This window comes from Bos grunniens, chromosome 17, assembly GCF_055505025.1.
Source record: "Bos grunniens cultivar Pamir isolate PY7600 chromosome 17, Bosgru_T2T1.0, whole genome shotgun sequence".
NCBI lineage: Eukaryota > Metazoa > Chordata > Mammalia > Artiodactyla > Bovidae > Bos > Bos grunniens.
Genome location: NC_141181.1, coordinates 64,341,962 through 64,363,237, shown reverse-complemented (window position 1 = coordinate 64,363,237; position 21,276 = coordinate 64,341,962). Strand labels below are relative to the sequence as shown.

At 48.1% G+C, this 21,276-nt stretch overlaps 1 protein-coding gene and 1 long non-coding RNA gene across 9 annotated transcripts in view; one reads left to right on the top strand and one right to left on the bottom strand.

Annotated features, from left to right (window-relative positions):
• Window positions 1-21,276, top strand: part of ACACB (acetyl-CoA carboxylase beta) — a 130,502-nt gene that overhangs the window by 22,702 nt on the left and 86,524 nt on the right. For 4 of the 8 annotated variants that reach the window (XM_086348418.1, XM_086348417.1, XM_086348412.1 and 1 more), the window contains one exon: window positions 10,125-10,780. In XM_086348418.1, coding sequence (XP_086204544.1) covers window positions 10,209-10,780 — 572 coding nt within the window. In that variant the 5' untranslated portion in view covers window positions 10,125-10,208. Of the gene's footprint in view, window positions 1-2,842; window positions 2,903-3,417; window positions 3,654-10,124; window positions 10,781-21,276 lie in introns of those variants that run through there. The other 4 variants (XM_086348416.1, XM_086348413.1, XM_086348414.1 and 1 more) reach the window with 3 other exon arrangements.
• On the bottom strand, window positions 11,924-15,077 carry LOC147355638 (uncharacterized). Its single transcript, XR_015144699.1, has 2 exons — window positions 14,586-15,077; window positions 11,924-14,072 (listed from the first exon to the last, which is right to left on the bottom strand). It is a non-coding gene; the product is annotated as an uncharacterized LOC147355638 (long non-coding RNA).

Below are 21,276 nucleotides of genomic sequence, written 5' to 3'. Positions count from 1 at the left end.
CATGCCTGATCTGTGAAATGTGATAAGATACTTTCCTCGTAGGACTACATGAGGAGTAAATGAGATCCTGAATGCAGGATGCTCATTATAATGGGAGGGGTGAGAAGTGAATTTGCTCAGTCGTCTGCGACTCTTTGCGATCCCGACTGTAGCCTACCAGGCTCCTCCGTCCGTGGAATTTTCCAGGCAAGAGTACTGAAGTAGGTTGCCATTTCCTTCTCCAGGGGATCTTCCCGACCCAGGGATCGAATCCAGGTCTCCTGCATTGCAGGCAGACGCTTTACCCTCTGAGCCACCAGGGAAGCCCCATAATGGGAGGGGTAGCTGTTGTTATTTATTAGCTGTTGTTCGTAGTTGAAGAATAGCAGAGCACAGAGTCTGTTCCCAGAGGTGGAGCCTGCAGTTCTCTTGCTGTTCCTCAGGGGGCAAGGAAGTGTGGACGCAGTACTGATGCCCTCAGCCACAGTCGCAGGGAAAGGTGAGGTTTGCGGATTACACAGCCAGTGTGATTTCTCAAGTCTCCCCATTTGTAGGGAGCTATACCTAAATATCTTCTTCAGATGCAAACTTTCTAAAGAAAACAAATGATTATCCCTTCACAGTAGAACCATTCTGCTGGTTACTGCTCCCAGTTTAGTGACTTTGGCTGAGTTCCCATCTTTAGACAGTAGAGTTAGAAATTTGCCATCCAGCAGGTGTCAAGGGCAAATTCTCTTTGAGATTTCCTGCCCCCTTGGCAACCTGGTGAACTCCTATTCCTCCTTCAAAGGCCCAGAGCAGATGTCATCTCTTTAATTTTTCCCCTGTCCATCTCCACACCTGGAAGGAGTTCTTTCCGAACTGCCTTCCACAGCCTTCCCGGTCCAGTGGCTGAGTCTGCCTTCCAATGCAGATAACATGGATTCCATCCCTGATTAGGGAACTAAGATACCACATGCCACACAGTGCGGCCAAAAAAAAAAAGAAAAGAAAATGAACTGCGTTCCAGATGTGACTTTTCCTGATTCTGGGATTCTAGTGGCTAAATCTTGATTTTAAAAGGTTATTTTTCCCTTTGGGTAGAACTCTCCCGTCTCTCCCAAAACCTTTTCCAGGAGAAGAACCCCCGAGGCTAGAGAAGTCATTTTGTTATTTATTTCTTGTTGCATTTTAGTTTCTTAAAGGCGTGGATGCAGAGATTTAAAAACAAAGCCAGGGCTCTAAGAACCCAAGCAGCGCCCCCAACAGTCACTTCTCAGGTCTGGGGTTTTAGGACCTTCCTCGGGGCTTATGGGGGAAATTGTGCACAGAGAGCAGGAGGACATGAAGATTAGGAGCGTGGGCTTCACAGCATGGCCACCTGCGTCCTATCGGTGTGAGCCTGGGAGGCGATGGGGCCTACAGAAGGTGAGGAAGAGGCAGTGCCTTTGTAGAGGACTTCAGGGGCCCCTCTTGATGAGACCATGTGTGTGAAGCTCTCAGCACAGTGGCCGTGCGCTCAGAAAACGCTGCTGGCAGGAAGACACACCCCTCTGATCTATTAGGGATAAACTTCCTGTCCCGTACCACTGTCTCTGGGACTTCCCTGCCCATCCAATGGTCAAGACTCTGCACTGCCCATGCAGGGGGTGTGGGTTTGATCCCTGGTCAGGGAACTAAGATCTCACAGCCGCAAAAAGAAAAAATAAAAAACGCAAAATAAATATAAAATTAAGAACCTCATCTCTCTGAATAACATAAAAAGTCATACACACACACACACACACACACACACACAGTTCTCAGGACCATCTCTGTTGGATCAGGGAACAGACAGAATTTAATTAACAGACATGAATTCAGCCTGAATTAACATCTGCTGCAGCCCCACAGATGGCCTCCTCTTTGGAAGAAACCACCTGCCCCACAGGCCTGCAGAGCTGAAGGGGGTCGAGGGAGTGTCTCTCTGTGAGGGTCTTCCTGTCCCACTCGGGCACTTGAGCAGTGTCGGACTGGGGCGGCCACCCGTGTAGAAACACCCAGTCTGTTTCTGCCCCTTGGTGGAGGAGAATCTCACCATCACCAGCCGTGTTCTTTCCATTTTGGTTCAGCAAGAAGGGGAGGGTGGTGTTCGACAGGTCTCGGTTGATCCTACCAGTAATCCTATGACATGCGTGAGGCTGGGGATTTTCCCTCCTTTTCTTGATGGGGAAACAGATTCAGAGAGGGGACAGGATTCGTCAGAGACAACCCTCTGGGGGGCAGAGTGCCACCGGGCAGTGATCCATCCTGCCTGAGGCTCTCTGCTTGGATCAACTGTGCTCAGCGCCCTGCCTGAGTGACCGCTCTGGATTCTTGGCGCCTCCTCTGGGAGCTGCGCCCTTACACTGTTTTGCCGACGAGCATGCTGAAGCTCCTTCGCCCAGAACTCACCCCGTGTGAGGTGAGAACCCACATCAGTGTCCCGGGCACCCACCAAGGTACCTGAGGACAGTGGGTCTTTACAGTGACTATTGTCCCACGCTGGCCTGGAGCGGGGGATCTTGGTGCCACTCATGGCAGTGTCATGAATTTCACATGTGACCTCTGGCCTCTGCTCACCTACCAAGCAAGAACACTGGACCTGCCAAATGTCCCCCTCTCAGCCTGGCAGTGGGAACCTGAGTGGCTTATGGGGAAACACAGGGTTACCTGCGACACCCCAAACCTAAGGGCCAGAGTGCAGGTTTAATTATCTACTGGCAGGTTTGACCACCTTGGGGGCCTGGCATAGCATCCTCTATTACTGTAATGCTCTCTGAATTTGCAAAAGCATGTTGCACCATTGCCTGCTAGCCCGAGGGGCCTTGGACTTCATCCTGATGTTTTTGCTTGTTTCCATCAGGCTCACCTTGGCCAAACCCAGGTTGTGCTGGGATGGACACCTCCTACCAGTGTCTGACAGGTGAATACACGGGAGCAAGAAGCTGGCCTGGTTATGGGAGTGCTTTCTGTTTAATTTTGGCTGCACTGGGTCTTCCTTGTGGCTCTCGAGCTTTCTCTAGTTGCGGTGTGCAAGCTTAGTTGCCCCTTGGTATAGGCAATCTAAATTTCCTCACCAGGGATGGAACCTGTGTCCTTCGCATTGGGAGGTGGATTCTTAACCACTGGACCCCAAGGGAAGTCCCTACAGGAGTATTTAAAACTCTAGAGACTTGGAGTTGGGCGAGAGGGTGGGTGATTTCATGAGCAGTGAAGTAGGCTCTAACTCCAGGATGGTGGGAAGCCAGAGGGAGGTGGCTCAGTGGGCCCTAGAGCCACTTAGAGCACAGACAGCTTCTTAAGTACTCAAGTTTGAACCCACAGGAGGGAGAAGGGCAAGGACTTTGGCAAATGGCTTATATTTACAGATGGCAGATAAGGGTGCCTGACTTGGGAGAAAGCTCACTTGTGTACAGCACGGGCTGGTCCAAACTCCTCCCCCACCCTGGCCTGATGCATGACACCAGGCTCCTGCTGAAACAGGACACTCCACGGCCCACTTCCCTTAGTCACCCCGTGGGCGCCTGTCGGACCCACACGAGAGTGGAGCCAGCGGCCCAGCAGCGGGGGTAAGTGGCAGTGAGTGCTCAAGAGTTCATCTCTGTGGAAAGGGAACGGATGGCTGGTTTAACACTGACTTGCTGCCCTTCTCTGTCCCTCGAAGGCCCAGCCAGGTATGGTTGGGTGTGCTGCGGCAGGGGAGGGTGGGGGAGAGCTGGAAAACAAACCCCTGACCCGTTTCCCTCTCCAGCCCCGTCCGGCCACCAGCCAGCACCTGTTGGAAATGAGCGGTTTTCTGCCTGTGTTACGGTCAAGGCCACAATTGCCCTGGCACCAGGCAGCTGTTGCTTGTGCTCGGTTTGCAAGAAACAAAAATAGCTTCGGCCCTCCACTGGGTTTTTGGGTCAGCTGGGTTGTGTCAGTGAAGGGCAGCAGCTCAGCATGGCTTGTCTGCCAGGGTTCACGGGAAGGACGTCACTGGCCTTGATTGCCCGTGGGTCTGAACCACATGCACAGTGCTCCTTCTAGACTCTGGCTGTGCACACCTGGTTCCACCCTCTAGGTTCATGGCTGGGTATCTGACTTTAGGATCGTATCCAGGTGTTCAGGGGAACACCCTCCACTTTATGGGATTTACTTATATCCACTTTTGATGGTGGTGCAGTGGGAAAGGTACCGGCATGGGCCTGAGTATAAGCAGAGTCAAGGAACTGAACTCTGAGCCACAGTTTACTGACTTGTAAAATGGGACTGAAATAGAGACCGTAGCAGTTGTAACATCCACCAGGTTGTCCTGAGGATTGGGATCTTGAAGGCACTGTACATGCTTGATGGCTCCTTGATGCCTCTGATAGCATTTACACAAATGCTATCTAGATTATTCAAAGAGCAACGGTGAGGCCTGTAAATGGGGCAAGAATTGGTATCCCCATTTTACAGATGAGAAAACTGAGGCTCAGAGGCGCTTTCTCAGAGAGTTCCGCATTTGTCTCTATGTACTTGTGAAAAGTTCTCATGTGGTGGCCCATGGGCCACCCCCCTCCCCCCAATCATCACACTGGCAAGAGTAGGGAACATGGGGATTTCCAGGTTGGTCCAGGGGCTGAGACCCTGTGCTCCTAATGTGTTGAGGTCCTTTAATGGACCGGAACCTGGTGGTCCGGAGTCGATGATAAGAAAGTAAAGGAGAGAGAAAGAGGCTGACATTCCTTGGTTTATGCAGAAAACCAATAAAGCTCCTGACACGGGGCTTGAGCTGTTCACGAAGGCACCTGGTGCCCTCTCGATGGGGTGAAGGCACAGAGCGCCTTCTCGAGAGGGTCTCAGAAGCCTGGGCAGGAAAGTGAACACAGCGGGCTCTGCGCTCCAGAGAAATAGCCTGAGAGAGAGAGAGAAAGAGAGAGAGAGAGAGAGGACATGGGGACCCAAGCTCTGATGGAGCAAAGGTGTTTTATTCAACATTGTGTGGGTATTTATACTGCCTTACAAGGTAGCTATTTTCGGCAGAGATAAAATCAAAACTTACAAGTTATCAAGGAAACATGAGGTCATCCATATGAAAGAGAGAGGGTTGTAAATAATCACTTCAACCATATGGTTCATAAAAAGGAAGAGGGTCGTAAATAGTTACTTATCACCGTATGCAAAAACTAACGAAGGAAATACATGCATTCCTAAACCCCTACTCCTAATTCCTAAGCTTGCTACTGCACTTAATTCCTGAATATTCAGGAATTAATAAGGGACAGAGGATTCATGACAGATCCAAAACAGCACACAGGAAGCCTCCTGTTAAATGCTTCCTGATGCTAATGCAGGGGGTCGGGGTTCGATGCCTGGTCAGGGACCTAGATCCCACATGCTGCAACTAAAGATCCCACGTGCCTCAACAGAAAGGTCCCTCCTGCCGCAACCAAGACCCAGTGCAGCCAGATTTAAAAACAAACAAACAAAAAAAAAGAATATAGGGAAAGACTCTGAGGTTTTTTGTGCAGGTAACCTCTGCAGATGGTGACTGCAGCCATGAAATTAAAAGACGCTTACTCCTTGGAAGGAAAGTTATGACCAGCCTAGATAGCATATTCAAAAGCAGAGACATTACTTTGCCAACAAAGGTCCGTCTGGTCAAGGCTGTGGGTTTTCCTGTGGTCATGTATGGATGTGAGAGTTGGACTGTGAAGGCTGAGTGCTGAAGAATTGATGCTTTTGAACTGTGGTGTTGGAGAAGACTCTTGAGAATCCCTTGGACTGCAAGGAGATCCAACCAGTCCATTCTGAAGGAGATCAGCCCTGGGATTTCTTTGGAAGGAATGATGCTAAAGCTGAAACTCCAGTCCTTTGGCCACCTCATGCGAAGAGTTGACTCATTGGAAAAGACTCTGATGCTGGGAGGGATTGGGGGCAGGAGGAGAAGGGGACGACAGAGGATGAGATGGCTGGATGGCATCACTGACTCGTTGTACGTGAGTCTGGGTGAACTCCAGGAGTTGGTGATGGACAGGGAGGCCTGGCGTGCTGTGATTCCTGGGGTCGCAAGGAGTCAGACACAACTGAGCGACTGAACTGAACTGAACTGAACTGAACCTCTGCAAGGTAGATTTGGGATGTTAGGTCCACTGGCCCCTATCAGAATTAACAGCAGATCTTAAAGTGAGAAAGGAGGCCAAAGTGAGGGGAATTGCTGATCCCTTCCATTCATTAGCACCCAGTTTAGAGCTTGGCTGCTTTACCCACCAGCCCTCAATTGCTTACCATGCATGTTTCTCGCCATCTCGCCCGTCTGCCCATCCACTTGACCCCTCTCCATGCACCACCTCTCTGTTCTTCTACCTGCAGCCCCCATCAGCCATCCATTCACACAGCCAGCAAGTTATCAGGGTGCCCGTGTCATATAAAACCAGAGAGTGGCTGGTTTTCCAGTGGGAGTCAATGTGAAGACTGCATCCTCAGGGTTCCAAAACCTCGAACCATTGCAGCGTGTTTTTGCTGTTTTATTTTCTCAGCAATAACTCAAGTGGTTTTCTGTTTAGAGTAGTGGGCAGCTCAGCATTTCCATTTAATGCACTTATAGTTTCTTATTTCTCAAAACCTCCAATGAGTACATTTATTTTTCAGAAATATTCATGTGTTCAGCTGCGCCGGGGCTCTGTGGTTGTGGCTCATGCACTTTTACTTGTGGCAGTTGTTCCCTGACCAGGGATCGAACCCCGGCCCCCTGCACGGGGAGCATGGAGTCTTAGCCACTGGACCCTCGGAAAGACCCACCAACGTGTACATTTAAAGTGTCCCTCAGATCAGCCACATTTGTACAAGGTCTTCTGCTTGGCACTCTTCAGAACTGCTATGGAGACACCAGCTGGTGTTCCTGAATGCAGCTTCAGAAATGACATCTGAAAATCAAAATTGTAGCCTGCTTCAAGCCATCTCTCCCAGACCCACATGGTGAAGAGACTCTTGCCTTTCTCTTCTCCAGGGGATCTTCCCAAAAGTGAAGTGAGATGAAGTGAAGTGAAAGTCGCTCAGGCGTGTCCGACTCTTTGTGGCTCCATAGACTATACAGTCCATGGAATTCTCCAGGCCAGAACACTGGAGTCGGTAGCCTTTCCCTTCTCCAGGGGATCTTCCCAACCCAGGGATTGAACCCAGGTCTCCCACATTGCAGGCAGATTCTTTACCAGCTGAGCCACCAGGGAAGCCTGATATTTGTCAAATATCAACTGATCATAGATGTATGGGTTTACTTTTTGACCCTCGATTCTATTCCATTTGTCTATATGTCTCTTGATTCTCATACCATGCTACAGTTTTGTAGTAAGTTTCAAAATTGGCAAGTGTGAGTCCTCTAACTTTGTTTTGCTTTCTTAAGATTGTTTTGGCTGTCTGGGGCCCCTTGCCATTCCATATGAATCTGCAGATTGCTTTGGGTAGTGTCATCATCTTAACAAAAGTAGGTCTTCCAACCCATGAGCATGGGATGTCTTGCCATTTATTTAGGTCTTCTTTAATTTCTTTCAGCAATGTTTCTTAGTTTTCAGTCTATAGGTCTTTCACCATTGTGATTAAATTTATTCCTAGGTATTTTAATTCTTTGGAATGTGATTTTGTAAATGGAGTTATTTTCTTAATTCCCTTTTCAGATTGTTCATTGTTGGTGTATGGAAACAAAACTGATTTTTGTGTATTGATCTTATATCCAACAATCACTTAATTTACTACCTTTGTTAGCATTTCTTGGTAGTTCTTTAGGATTTTCTGTATATAGGCTCATGGCATCTGTGGACAGAGGTGATTTTATGTCTTTTCAATTTGGATGCCTTTTATTCCTTTTTCCTGTTTAGTTGCTCTGGCTAGAACTTTCAGTAGGATGTTGAATAGCAGTGGTAAAAGTGAGCATCCTTGTCTTGTTCCAGATCTTAGGAGAAAGCTTACCATCTTTCAACACTGAATATATATTTACTGTACTTTTTTTCATCAGTGTGCCTTACTCTGTTGAAGTCCTTTTCTATTCCTGCTTTTCTGAATGTTGTTATCATTAAAGGGTGTTGGATTTTTTTTTTTGGCCATGCCATTTGGCTTCTGGGATCTTAGTTCCCCCAACCAGGGATCGAACCCAGGCCCTTGGCAGTGAAAGCTGGAAGTCCTAATCACCGGGAATTCCCCATGGTGTTGGATTTTTCTGTGTTCATTGAGATGATCAATTTTTCCCCGCTTTGTTCTATTAAAGTGGTTTGTTACATTGATTAACATTGACCAACCCTTAACTGACTTTTCTTTAAAAGGAAACTTGAGCACATGGAAAGAGAAACATCTTCTGACCCTGTGTGTTACCCAGAAAATAACCCAAACCACATTTCAGCAAGTCCTGATGATTCTAGAAGCCAACAATCCCTTTCATCTACAAATTGGAATATAATAAAGTCTTTAAAACAAAAATTTGTGTATTCATTTTTGGCCCTGCTGGGTCTTCGTTGCTGCCCAAGGGCTTTCTCTAGCTGCCCAATCAGGGGTCTATCCTTTAGTTGCAGTGCCCTGGGCTTCTCATTGCAGCCGCTTCCCTTGTTGTGGAACGTGGGTTCTAGGGCGCATGGACTTCAGTAGCTGTGTGCATGGGCTCCGTTGCTCCTCAGCATGTGGGGTCCTCCCGGATTGGGGACGGAACCTGTGTCTCTTGCATTAGGTGGATTCTTTACCACTGAGCCACCAGGGAAGCCCCGAAGTCTTTTTTTTTTTTTTTTAAGTGCTTATTTATTTGGTTCATTAGATCTTAGTGGCAGCATGTGGGATCTTCCTTGCGGCACGTGGGCTCTTACCTGGTTGTGGCTTGTGGCCTGGTAGTCGTCCACATGCTTAGAGGCATTGGGGTTTTAGTGTCTCAGTCAGGGACTGAACCTGTGTCCCCTACACTGGAAGGCACATTCTTAAGTACTGGACCAAGGAAGTCCCCCCTACCCTTTTTTTTCTTTTAAAGAAAAGCTTTATTGAGGTATAATTCATATACCATATGACTCACTCACTTAAAGTGCACAATTCTGCAGTTTTTCGTCTATTCACAGAGTGGTGAAACCATCACCACAATCAGTTTTGGAACATTTTCATCACTCCAATCAGAAACCCTGTACCATTAACCTTCATCTCCACCCCATTAGCCCCAGGCAACTGCTAATCTTTCCATATCTATCAATTCTGCCTAATCCAGATGTATTGTCTACACAATATGTGGTCTGCCGGAACTGTTTTTCTTCACTTAGCATAAAGTTTATTCTTTTTAGTGGCTGAACAATATTCCGTTGTATGGACAGACCCCATCTTGTCAGTGGCTTTTATCAGTGGGCACTTGGGATGTTTCAGCTTTGGGGATATTATGAATAATGATGCTATGAGTGAAAAGTGAAAGTGTTACTCGCTCAGCTGTGTCCGACTCTTTGTGACCCCCATGGATTTTAGCCCACCAGGCTTCTCTGTCCGTGGGATTCTCCAGACAAGAATACTGGAGTGGGTGGCCATTCCCTTTTCCAGGGGATCTTCCTGACTCAGGGATCAAACCCAGGTCTCTTGCATTGCAGGCAGATTCTTTACCACCTGAGCCACTAGAGAAGCCCAGTGACTCTGTAACAGTCTTTCAATGTACCTAATCTCATTGAGTTCTCTCTCACATGCATTTTCATGATTTATGCATGTCTCAGGAAAATCCCATGGACAGAGGAGCCTGGTAGGCTGCAGTCCTTGGGGTCACTGAGGTCGGACACGACTGAGCGACTTCACTTTCACTTTTCACTTTCATGCATTGGAGAAGGAAATGGCAACCCACTCCAGTGTTCTTGCCTGGGGAATCCCAGGGACGGGGGAGCCTGGTGGGCTGCCGTCTATGGGGTCACACAGAGTTGGACACGACTGAAGTGACTTAGCAGCAGCAGCAGTAGCAGTGTCTATAATTAGAAGTTAAGAAACATGCCACAGACCCCAGAGCTCATGATGGGCAGAGCTGGGGGAGGAGAGCTCCTTCTCCGCTCCCTGTATAGTGCTTCTCCCTTCTAGCTCTCTCTGCCGAATATAGCACCCCAACTGGCTTTTGCCACCAGCTCCTTTAAAAAGCCAGGTAACATGATTGCATAGATCCTAAAATGGCTCTCTTGTTCTCCTTACAGATTTTCTGAATGATCCTGCTTCTTTTTCTATCTTGTCTGATTTTCTCCTGCCTGACCTTTTCCCAATTAAAAAGCTGAGGGAAAATGTCAGACTCCAAGCAAGTCACCAAGAGTAAACGGAAAGTGAGCTTCACCCCGAGTCAGGAGCCGATTCCAGCCTCAGAGGGATCCCAGGAGCCACCGCAGGAAGACTGCAACAGCAGCCCTCTGCCAAAGACCCCTAGCCAGGCTGAGCTGGCCTCCCACAAAGGACCCCAAGACACCTGCCAGCAGAGGCCCTCCCGATCACCTCTGCCACAGAATCCCCAAGGAAACCCCCTCTCGTCTGATGACGCGTCCCCAGCATGCCAAGCCAACGGGTCAGAGACTGAAGGCCCGGAGATCCCAAATACCAATGACCTGTCCGCGCTAGCCAGGCCCCAGGGCCAGCGAGCCAGAACCCTCTCCAGAGAAGACAGGAAGCAGGCACACATCAAGAGACAGCTGATGACCAACTTCATCCTGGGCTCTTTTGATGACAACTCCTCCGATGAAGATGCTGGTGCTGCCCTGTTCCGACAGTCTTCCCGGAAGGGCAGCCGGGCCAGCCTGGGGACCCTGTCCCTGGAGACTGCTCATGCCGCAGGCGAGACTGAGACCTCTGCCCCCGTTATAAGGTAACTCAGACTTTGTCCCTGTAACCAGGAGGTGCAGCGTTGCGGTGGGGTCTACACCCTTCCCTGTGCAGCCAAGCAACCGGCTATGCCAGTGCTTTGAAGGTGGCTATGTGGCAAGCAGGAGACATGAGGCTCCCCCCCGACCTTCCTTCCCTCCTCTCAAAATCATTTGTTGAGTATCTCCTGTGAGTACAGGGCTCCAGGCCAGGACATTGGCTTTCCAGAAGACTGTGGTCTAGTTGGGGCAGATGACCTTGTATGTAACAACTACTTATAATCTAAGCAGAAAGAAGCTCAGGTTGGCAAGAGCCAAAGCAATGATGGAAACCCCAAGGGAGGGACTGTGTCCCTGCCTCCTGATGAATATTCATTTATTTGTTGATTCATCCAACAGATAATTAACAACTGTAAAACAAGTCTTCCTCCAGTGATGAAAGCAGAAACTCAAGGGAATTCCCTGGCAGTGCAGTGGTTAGAACTTGGTGCTCTCACTGCCCTGGGTATGGGTTCAATTCCTGGTCGGGGAACTAAGATCCCACCTCCAAAAAAAGAAAAAGCAGAAATTCAAATACTGTAACCACATCCATCAAGTTGATTGTTGAAAACAAACACCTATAGGTCCATCCCAGGTGGGACTGTCCCAGGGGTGCGGTCAGTGGTTTTGTTTTTTTTTCCAGTTATTTTTTTTTGTTTGCTTTTTATAGTGAAGTAGTGAAACTACTATTGATTTGTTTGCTGTGTCGGGTCTTCACTGTGGCATGCAGAGTCTTTTGTTGCTGCACAGACACTCTAGCTGTGGCTCGTGAATTTAGTTGTTCAGAGGCATGTGGATCTTAGTTACCTGATCAGGGATCGAACCCACATCCCCTACATTACAAGGCGGTTTCCCAACCACTGGACCACCAGGGAAGTCCCACTGGCTTTGTTTCTGTTGTGACTGTTACTGGACTTTGCCACCTCCCCTCCCAAATTATGAATGGAATACAATAGTTGCAGGTAGAAAACATGGGAAATGCGGTGAGCAGAGAGCAGGAAAGAGCCTCCATCAACCACGACTCCGACAGCCTGAAAGAACCTCTGCTGTGTTCTAGCGTTGTAGCCACGTGTTCCGGGAAACACATTCACTCAGAAGGGCGATGCAGATAGTAGAGTACAGTTTATTACACCAGCGGGCCCAGGCAGAGTCTCCTCTTAGCCAAGGACCCCAACCAGTTTTTGTGAAAACCTTATATACCCTAAGTGTACGTGCCCAAACCCACCTCCCAAAATTCCCTGACAATCAAAGTTAACCTGCGATTCATGTGCCTTAAAACTTGGTAGTTAACAGTGGACAATTATCAATAGGCCTGTGGTCACACCCCAAGAAGCATAATAGAATGTATGATTCTATTCGGTTACACAGAAAATTAGGGTATTCTTTTAGCGATGGAGAGCCCTGGGGCTCTTCCTTCTGGGGGCCTGGTTTTCCAGTTGGTATGTCGTTTCCATAGATCCTGGGCATATAGCTCAAAGTCCACAGTCTGGCCCAAGATGGAGTCCTGCTTTCAACATAGAGCCTGTTCTGTTTCCTCCTTTATTCCCCCCTCTTGATGCTCTTAACTCATAGTATGAGCATCATTCATAGGGATATATTTCTCCCTGGCTCTCCGACCGCCAATTTGGGAGAACGACACCAACCTTTGGCTTACAAAGTTCATAATATATTGTAAAATGCAGGGTCCACAGAGCAGAACTATCAAGGCAACTATAACAATGGTAAATATAGTTTTCCACCAATCACCCTTTACCCAAGATAGTACCAAAGTCCAGAAAGGAATGTTTTCGTTTTACATTGCTCTTACCTGTTTTTTTTTTTTTTTCATATCATCTAAAGCATCTGATACATTGCTAGATAAATCAGGAATATATACACAACATTCAACCTTAATTATAGCACAGGTTCCCCCTTGAACAGCTGTGAGCATGTCCAAAACCATTCTATTCTGAATTACCACTTTTGTTACTTCTGTGAAACTGGTGTTTACATAAGATGTAACCCCATGAGTCTACTGACTGTAGGTCTGGCTTACACCAAGAGGGCAGGGAGAGATTATGATTGACCAGAGAAAGCAAAGTCTCTTTTTGTCGTCCCAGAAAAGAGCAGAGTGATTTAAAATCTTCTTGGTGGAGCGGTGACACCCACCAGGGAAGTCCATCCATCACAGACAGAGGCATAGCCCCACATACCCAACAGCTGGAGGTATTGTGAAGTCTGTGTAGGAATATGCACGTTGATGAGGCCAAGCAGCAGGAGTCGATCATGCGGCTTCATCCTGAAGGGGCTCATCTGGGATCTTCTTTTCCTTCTTCTTCTTAAGGGTGATCTTGGCCTCCCGAGGGTCGGGGGGCCCCTCTGCGCAGTCCACTGAGCGTTTTCTGGGTCTGCGTCGTTTGCTCTCTTCACCCTTGTATGATGAACCCCAGGGGCAATACCTGCAACTTTAACTGCAGTAGGGGCAGTTAGAATAACAGTGTAAGGGCCCTTCCACTGAGGGGCTAGTAAATCATGTTTCCAATCTTTGACCCATACTTGGTCACCAGGCGTAAACTCATGAATCTGTTCCCCAAGGGGGAACGGCACCCTTTCTTGTACAAACTTAGTTACCTGATTTATTACCTTACCCAGTTGTTCCATCTGCTGTGAAATCTCATCCCCTCTACCTGAGGCAAATTTGTTGACACCTGTTTTATTATGGGAGGGGGCCTCCCATACACAATTTCGTACAGAGAAGAGCCATGGGACCGTGGGGTCATCCTGAGTCTGAGCAGAGCCGTCGGAAGCAAGTCCACCCAGGAGCAGTCAGTCTCTATGAGCCACTTGGATAGTGTCTCTTTAAGTGTCCAGCTGGTTCCTTCCACCATCCCAGAACTCTGGGGCCTATATGCAGTGTGCAGTTTTCATTTTATGTTTAAAGTTTTGCTTACTTATTGTACTAAATCAGCTATGGAAGCCGGGCCATTGTCTGATCCAATGCTAGTAGGAGGTCCAAATCTGGGAACTATTTCCCCAAGCAGGCACTGGGCTACTTCTGATGCTCTTTCAGTCAGGGTAGGAAAAACTCCTATCCATCCCAGGAACGTACATACCATGACCAGCAGGTAATGGTAGTGTTGGTGAGGTTTCATTTCAGTGAAGTCCGCTTCCAGGTGTTCAAAGGGCAGCATGCCTTTTAGCTGAATCCCTGGAGGTTTCTGTCCATGCCGAGAGGCAGCATTGACCTGTGAGCAGGCAGTACAGTTCTGAGGTTCTGTCCTGCATTAGGGAAGAGAGGCGGGGAACCAAGAAATATTTTCGAACTAGCTCTTCCAGTTTATCACGGCCTAGATGGGTCGCTTGGTGTGTTTGGCTTACCAGAGTGGGTGCTAACTCCTCCGGTACCAATAATTGGCCACCTGGCAATTCCCACCATCCCTTTTCAGTCTTGATGGCCCCTTCTGCTTTGGCTAGTTGGTTTTGGGCTTCATTGTATTTTGGAGAGTCCAGCGTTAGCTCAGGCAGCTCTGCCAAAATGAGCTTTAATAGGGGCTTCACTTGTCACCCCCAAGCCCTCGGCTGCTTGTTTAGTGGTCTTATCTGCCAGTCTGTTCCCTGAGCCCGGGGGTATCCTCTTTTTGACGTCCTCAGCAGTGTATGACTGCAACCCTTTCTGGTTCCCAGGCAGCATCTAATAGGGTCTTAATTTCTTCCTTATTTTTAATATCTTTTCCACTAGCTGTCAAAGGCCTCTCTCCTTATACAGAGCCCTGTCGTGTGGCAAAAGCATACCTGGAGTCTGTCAGTGTTTGTCTTCTTGCCTTTTGACAGCTGGAGGGCCTGGATTAGAGCATATAGTTCGGCCTGTTGAGGGGACCAGTGTGATGGCAGAGAGCTAGCCTCAGCGATGGTTTCTTCCATGACGACTGCATATCCCGTCATTGTCCTTGTCTCACCAGGCTGGTGCCCTTGGTGTACAGGACCCAATCTGGGTCCAGGATTGGCTGGTCTCTCAAGTCAGGTCTGCTGGCATATTTCCTCGCAATCATGTGAGGGCCTGCCTTCTCCCACAGGAAGGAGAGTGGCCGGATTCAGGGCCTGACAAGGCTCAGTAGTAACATGGGGGTTCTCACATAACAGTCCCTGGTATTGAGTAATCCGGGATGTCGACAGCCATTTATGGGGGTCCCCTCGCGGGAGAGTGTTGACCCCATGCGGGACTTTTACGAACAAATCTTGGCCCAAAGTCAGCTTGGTTGCCTCCCAGACCAGTAAGGCAACTGCAGCAACTACCCGTAAGCATCCCAGCCACCCAGTGGCAACATTGTCCAGCTGATTAGAGATAAACCACGGGTCTGTCCCATGTCCCCATAGTCTGGGACAACACTCCCATAGCCACCTTGTCCTTTTCAGTCACGTGAAGAGTAAACGGCTTAGCAAGGTCTGGCAGGCCCACGGCGGGTGCTGACGTCATTGTACCGGGTTTGAGTTCTATTACCAGTGGGACTTGTTTTGCAAGCCTGGGGCGGTGGGTGGAGGCGGGGGTTGTCTTCTGCCAGACCTCAGGGAATTGTTGAGTTAACTTTCTCTCTCAACTGTTTAGCCCATCCGGTTTCCCTTCCCGGAGATCGTGCAACCTCCATTCATCTTGAGGGGTTACCGAGAGGAAGAGTAAATAGGTGGCTGAGCCCACTCGAACAGTGGGCCTTTGGTGGGGGGAAAGGTCACTTGTGCCCCCAATTTAGACAGCAAGTCTCTTCCTAACAAAGGTACTGGGCATTCAGAGATGTTTAAAAATTCCTGAGTCACTTGGTGCCCCCCCATCTGACATTTTCGGGGTAGGCTTGAGACACAAAGGCTGCATTTATCACCATCTGAGACCCAGCAGTCTCTGGCTGGGTCTATAGGCCTCGCACAGTCTTTTTGGAGAACTCAGAGGGTGATTCGCTTTCCCTTAGAATCACATCTGGAGGGTTTTGCAATACTCGTAGCTTTTCGGGCCCCCCTCTTGAGACCTTGTAAAATAGCCGCCTGGTATCTCTTGAGGTGGCCCCTCCCTCCTCTGTGTTACAGTCCCCACTGGGCCTCTCGTCAGGGTGGCTGGTTCTGCCCACCGCAGCGGGTTTGCAGTACCCTCAGGTGCCATCGCTCTTAACCATGTTCTGGCCTTAGTTAGGATCCTGTGTCTCTCCTCAGTGCTGAAGAGGGAGACGAGTAGTTGGATTATGTCATCCGATGCAGGGCAGTGGGTTCGAAAAATAGTCTCCATTAGCCTAATCTGGTAATAATAGGCTACGGTGGAGCTACTGGTGGTGGCCGTCTGTCCCCTGAACCGGAGGCTGCTGTAACTCTCTGAGGGGCATTTGTAGTGGGGGCCCTTTCCTCTGGCTCCTTAGAGGAGCGCAGCCTCTGTTTGATTCTGGTGTCTCCTTTCCCCTTCCTGTCAGTACTCACTGGGAGAGGAGAGGCGGGTATAGCTTGGGTGGTTTGGCTGGAGCCGGATCCTGGAAGTGTTGGCTAGAGGCTTCTACCACCGGGATCAGAGCCTGCCGAGGTGGCAGCTCTATGACCTCTGGGAGACCTGGCGGAGGAGCAGTGGCTGCTGCAGGAACTTCACCTGGCCCTGGGTCGGGCGTTAAGGCGGCCTCCGGTCCTGGTGGAGCACTGGGTGGCGGGCGCATCATCATCCAGTATGGGGGAGGGCAGGTCATCCTCGTCCAAATCCTGCCTGATCCCAGAGGGAGAAGGGGGATCGGGATCCGCATGTCTTCACCTGCCAGTCAGCATGGCCGAACCAGAACACCAGGTGGTCCAAGACTGTTTCTCCCTTAGAGTCTGTTCTGCCTTGGTGGGCTTGATCAGGTGTGGATGAAAACACAGATGGGTTAAATATCCCATGTCCCAGGCCATCTCTGGAAAAGCCAATTCATACTCACTTATGTATCCCCCTCCTTCTAGCCTGACAATTCTGAGGGGGTCAAGAATTTCACAGCAGACAGGACACCTCCTAGGGGAGTGTAGAATACGAGCACACAAAGACCAAGTTTCTTCTCCTAAAAATCCCCTGGCGATTGCTTGGTAATAATTTTCCCCGAGACGGCGTGCACACACCTCCTGAATGACCTTCACAAATTTCCTTCCTAAGCCCTAGCACGCTCATCGACCTGTGCGCCAAGCAATTGCTGCCACCTGCCTATTCCAGGCTCCTGTGGGTCTGTGCCCCTTCTAATCCCTCCCAGGGGGGTGATCAGGCCCCCTCTTCCACCCTGCCGGGTGGGTTCCTCCTCACCTGAGCGCTCAGTTCCCCTGCTGCCATCCACTACCTGCTAACGTGAGAGGTCCGGGCCTTGAGAAACAGAATCCTTCCAGAAGGGTGGGGCGCCTTCCTCCCTCTAGAAGATTCAAGCCACAAGGCCTCGGAGTAGTCCCAAATGGGACTTGTCTCCTCAAAGTGAGGAGTTTCCTGGGCAGTGAACCAAATGTTGTAGCCACGCGTTCCGGGAAACAAACTCAATCAGAAGGACAATGCAGATATTGGAGTGCAGTTTATTACACCGGCGGGCCCAGGGCAGAGTCTCCTCTTCGCCAAGGACCCCAACCAGTTTTTGTGAAAACCTTATATACCCTAAGTGTATAAGGGTCCCTGAATAGTCTGAACACAGGAAAAAGAAAGATGCAATCAAAGTTAACCCGTGATTCATATGCCTTAAGCCTAGATAGTTGGTGCTGCTGCTGCTGCTGCTAAGTCGCTTCAGTCGTGTCCGACTCTGTGTGACCCCATAGACGGCAGCCCACCAAGCTCCCCTGTCCCTGGGATTCTCCAGGCAAGAACACTGGAGTGGGGTGCCATTTCCTTCTCCAGTGCATGAAAGGGAAAAGTGAAAGTGAAGTTGCTCAGTCGTGTTCCACTCTTAGCGACCCCATGAACTGCAGCCTTCTAGGCTCCTCCGTCCATGGGATTTTCCATGCAAGAGTACTGGAGTGGGGTGCCCACAGTGCACAATTATCAATAGGCTTGTGGTCATACCCCAAGAAGCATAATAGAATGTACGATTCTATTCGATTACACAGAAAATTAGGGTATTCTTTTAGCGATGGAGAGCCCTGGGGCTCTTCCTTCTGGGGGCCTGGTTTTCCAGTTGGTGTGTCGTTTCCATAGTTACTGGGCATATAGCTCAAAGTCCACAGTCCAGCCCAAGATGGAGTCCTGCTTTCAAGACAGAGCCTGTTCTGTTTCCTCCTTCACTTTTAAGCACATCATGTGTATACACTGTCAAATGAGGGAAAGCTGGATGAGGAGACAGCCTCTTCCATAGGCACCATGTTTCTGGTGAGCTTAACTTTTAACCCTGGTTACTGGAAGTGAGAAAGAAAATATTCCCTAACTGATGATCTTTAGGGGAAGGCAGTTTTGAGTTTCTGGAGAGGTTAAAGAAACGGCCAGACTTCAGAGCTGAGCTCCACTCTGGTTCTGTCACCCTCCACTGCGTGACCTTGGACGGGGTGCAGCAGCTGTCCTGGCCCCAGTGCTGCATCTGTAAAATTAAACGGGATAATGTTTATAAAGTATGCAGAGTCTGGTACACAGTAGGTGCTTAATAAGAAGTAGATTCCTCCCCAGCCCCTTTCCCACCAGCACCCACTTCATCCAGCACTCAAATTTACCCAGAACTTACCTACTTCTACCTATAGTTTATGCAAATTACCCATTTATCCTTCATAAACACGGTACAATGCTGGCAATGGATCCCTGTTTTACAGATGAGAAAACTGAGGCTCTGAGAGGTGAAATAAATACTACTCAGCTTTAAAAAAACAATGAAACAGGGACTTCCCTGGTGGTCCAGTGGCTAAGACTCAGCCCTCTCAATGCAGGGGGTCTGGGTTCGATCCCTGCTCAGGGAACTAGACCACGAATGCCATAACTAAGATCCAATGCAGCAAAATAAATAAAATAAATTTTAAAAAATAATGAAATAAGCCAATTTGCAGCAACATGGATGGACCTAGAGATACCCATATTAAGTGAAGTAAGTCAGACAGAAAAAAGACAAATATCTTATGATATCACTTATATGTGGAATCTAAAAAAAAAAGGATACAAATGAACTTACAAAACAGAAACGGACTCATAGACATGGAAAACAAACTTATGGTTACCAAAAGGGATAGCAGGGGAGGATATAAGTTAGAAGTTTGAGATTAACATATATATGTCTGCAAAGAGCTGGACACAGATATATATATATGTGTGTGTGTGTGTGTGTGTGTATGCATACACGCAAAGTGCTGGACACAACTGAAGCAACATAGCACTCACGCATGCTATATATTTAAAATAGATAAACAAGGACCTACTATATAGCACAGAGAATAATTCAATATCTTGTAATAACCTATAAAGGAAACAGATCTGAAAAAGTATGTGTGTATAACTGAATCACTTTGGTGTACAAAAAACTAACACAACACTGTAAATCGACTATGAAAATGTCAGCCACTCAGGCATATCCAACTCTTTGCGACTCTATGATTGTAGCCTGCCAGGCTTCTCTGTCTATGGGATTCTCCAGGCGAGAATACTGGAGTGGGTTGCCATTCCCTTCTCTAGGGGATCTTCCCAACCTAGGGGTTGAACCCAGGTCTCTTGCATTGCAGGCAGATTCTTTACCATCTGAGCCATCAGGGAAATTATACCTCAATTTTAAAAAATGGTTTAAAAAAGAGGCAAAGTACCTTTTCTAAAATCACACAGCTCAGAAGTGGCAGAGCCAGGTTTCAGGGCCAGGTCTGCTAGACAGCAGGACTCAGGTTCTATTGTATCACAGTGTGTTCTCCGGTAATCTCCAATATCCTCTCCCCTCCAGACCCCGTTCTTTCCCTCATTGTGGCAATTTCAGCAGGGATTAGGGAAAAGCAGTTTATTAAACCAAGTTACTCAAATGGATAAGCATCAGACATTGTTAGACCTGGATGTCCAATGAGCTGGTTCTAAGCGACTTCTAAGGAAGAAGGATGGAGAGATGCATTTAGCACAATGGTTCCAGCAGGAAATAAGATAGAATATCCTAGCAGGAAGATTGGAAATGTGCAAATAAATAGGTAAACTGCTAAGTTAGTTTCCAAGTGTGTTCAATGCCAGGAAGGAAACAGGGTACAGAATAAATACCCATGGGGATCTATTTTAGAGAAATGTGGTCAGGTCAGGTAAGAGCTCTTAGAGGAGGCAACTTTCAAGCCAAACCAGAACAGTCCAATAGAACTTTCTGCCAGGTTGGAATATTCCATTCTGGAATATTCCAGAACTCCGCTGTTCAGTATGGCAGCCATTCAGCACTTGAAGTGTGCCTGGTGTGACTAAAGGACTGAATTTTATTTATTTTTTTATGGCCTCATGATGCAGCTTTGGGATCTCAGTTCCCCAGTCAGGGATTGAGCCTGCACCCTTAGCACACTGGACTGTCAGGGAATTCCCAGAACTGAGTTTTTAATTTAAGTTTTAATGAACTTAAATAGCCTCCTGTGGCTGGCGGCTGTTGCTTTGGATGGCACAGACCCAGCCCTCCTGGACAAAAGGAAAACAACTGTGTGGATTCCTCCTGGGCTCCCCTTCTGTCCCTTTCCTTTTGGGTTCATCTCAGGCCAAGAGTTGGAACCTGACCTTTCCTTGGACTTGAAAACAGTTCCCCTAAGGGTCGGAATCTCATGCAACCATTTGAAACAGAGCTGATGAGAACGTTACATGATGTAGCAAAATAGTTCCTTACTTATTATACTGTGAAATGAAGGTTATGGGGCAATCCCATGGGTTCGTGACAAGCAGCAAAGTGGTTAGTACACAATGGACCTTGGCTAAGATCCTAGGTTCAAAGCCACCTCTTACTAGCATGTTACCCTAATGTTCCCACATTGGGAATGCATGTGTGGATTGAGTGGAATGGGGCAGGCTCAGGATCATACAACTGAGTCCTAAAATTTAAAGTTATGAAACTTAAGTTTATAAACTGGCTGTGAATGTACTTATCAAAACCTGCCTTGCATAGATGCCCAGTTATTTTTGGTCTTCATTTATCCCACTTTGTGTGAATATTTATGCCTTCTTCTGGTGAAATATTAACACCATAATGTGTCATATAAGGCTTACCTTCCTAAAAAAAATTCCCCAATTCCAAAATACATTGGGCCCTGGGGATTTCTGGTGAGGGATTGTGGACATGTGTGTGTAGTATGCTTAGAATATTTACTGGTGCATAGTAAGCACAAAAAACGTTCGAGGGAATTCCCTGGTGGTCCAATGGTTAGTACTCAACTCTTTCACTGCCAAGGTGTGGGTTTGATCCCTGGTTGGTAAACTGAGATCCCACAAGCCATGTGTTGTGGCAAAAAAAAAAAAAAAAAAGAAAGAAAGAAACTGCTCATTCTTAATAAGTGTGTGTGTCTGAAGAGACTAAGCAGTGTCTCCAAATAGTAATCATTGTCTTTG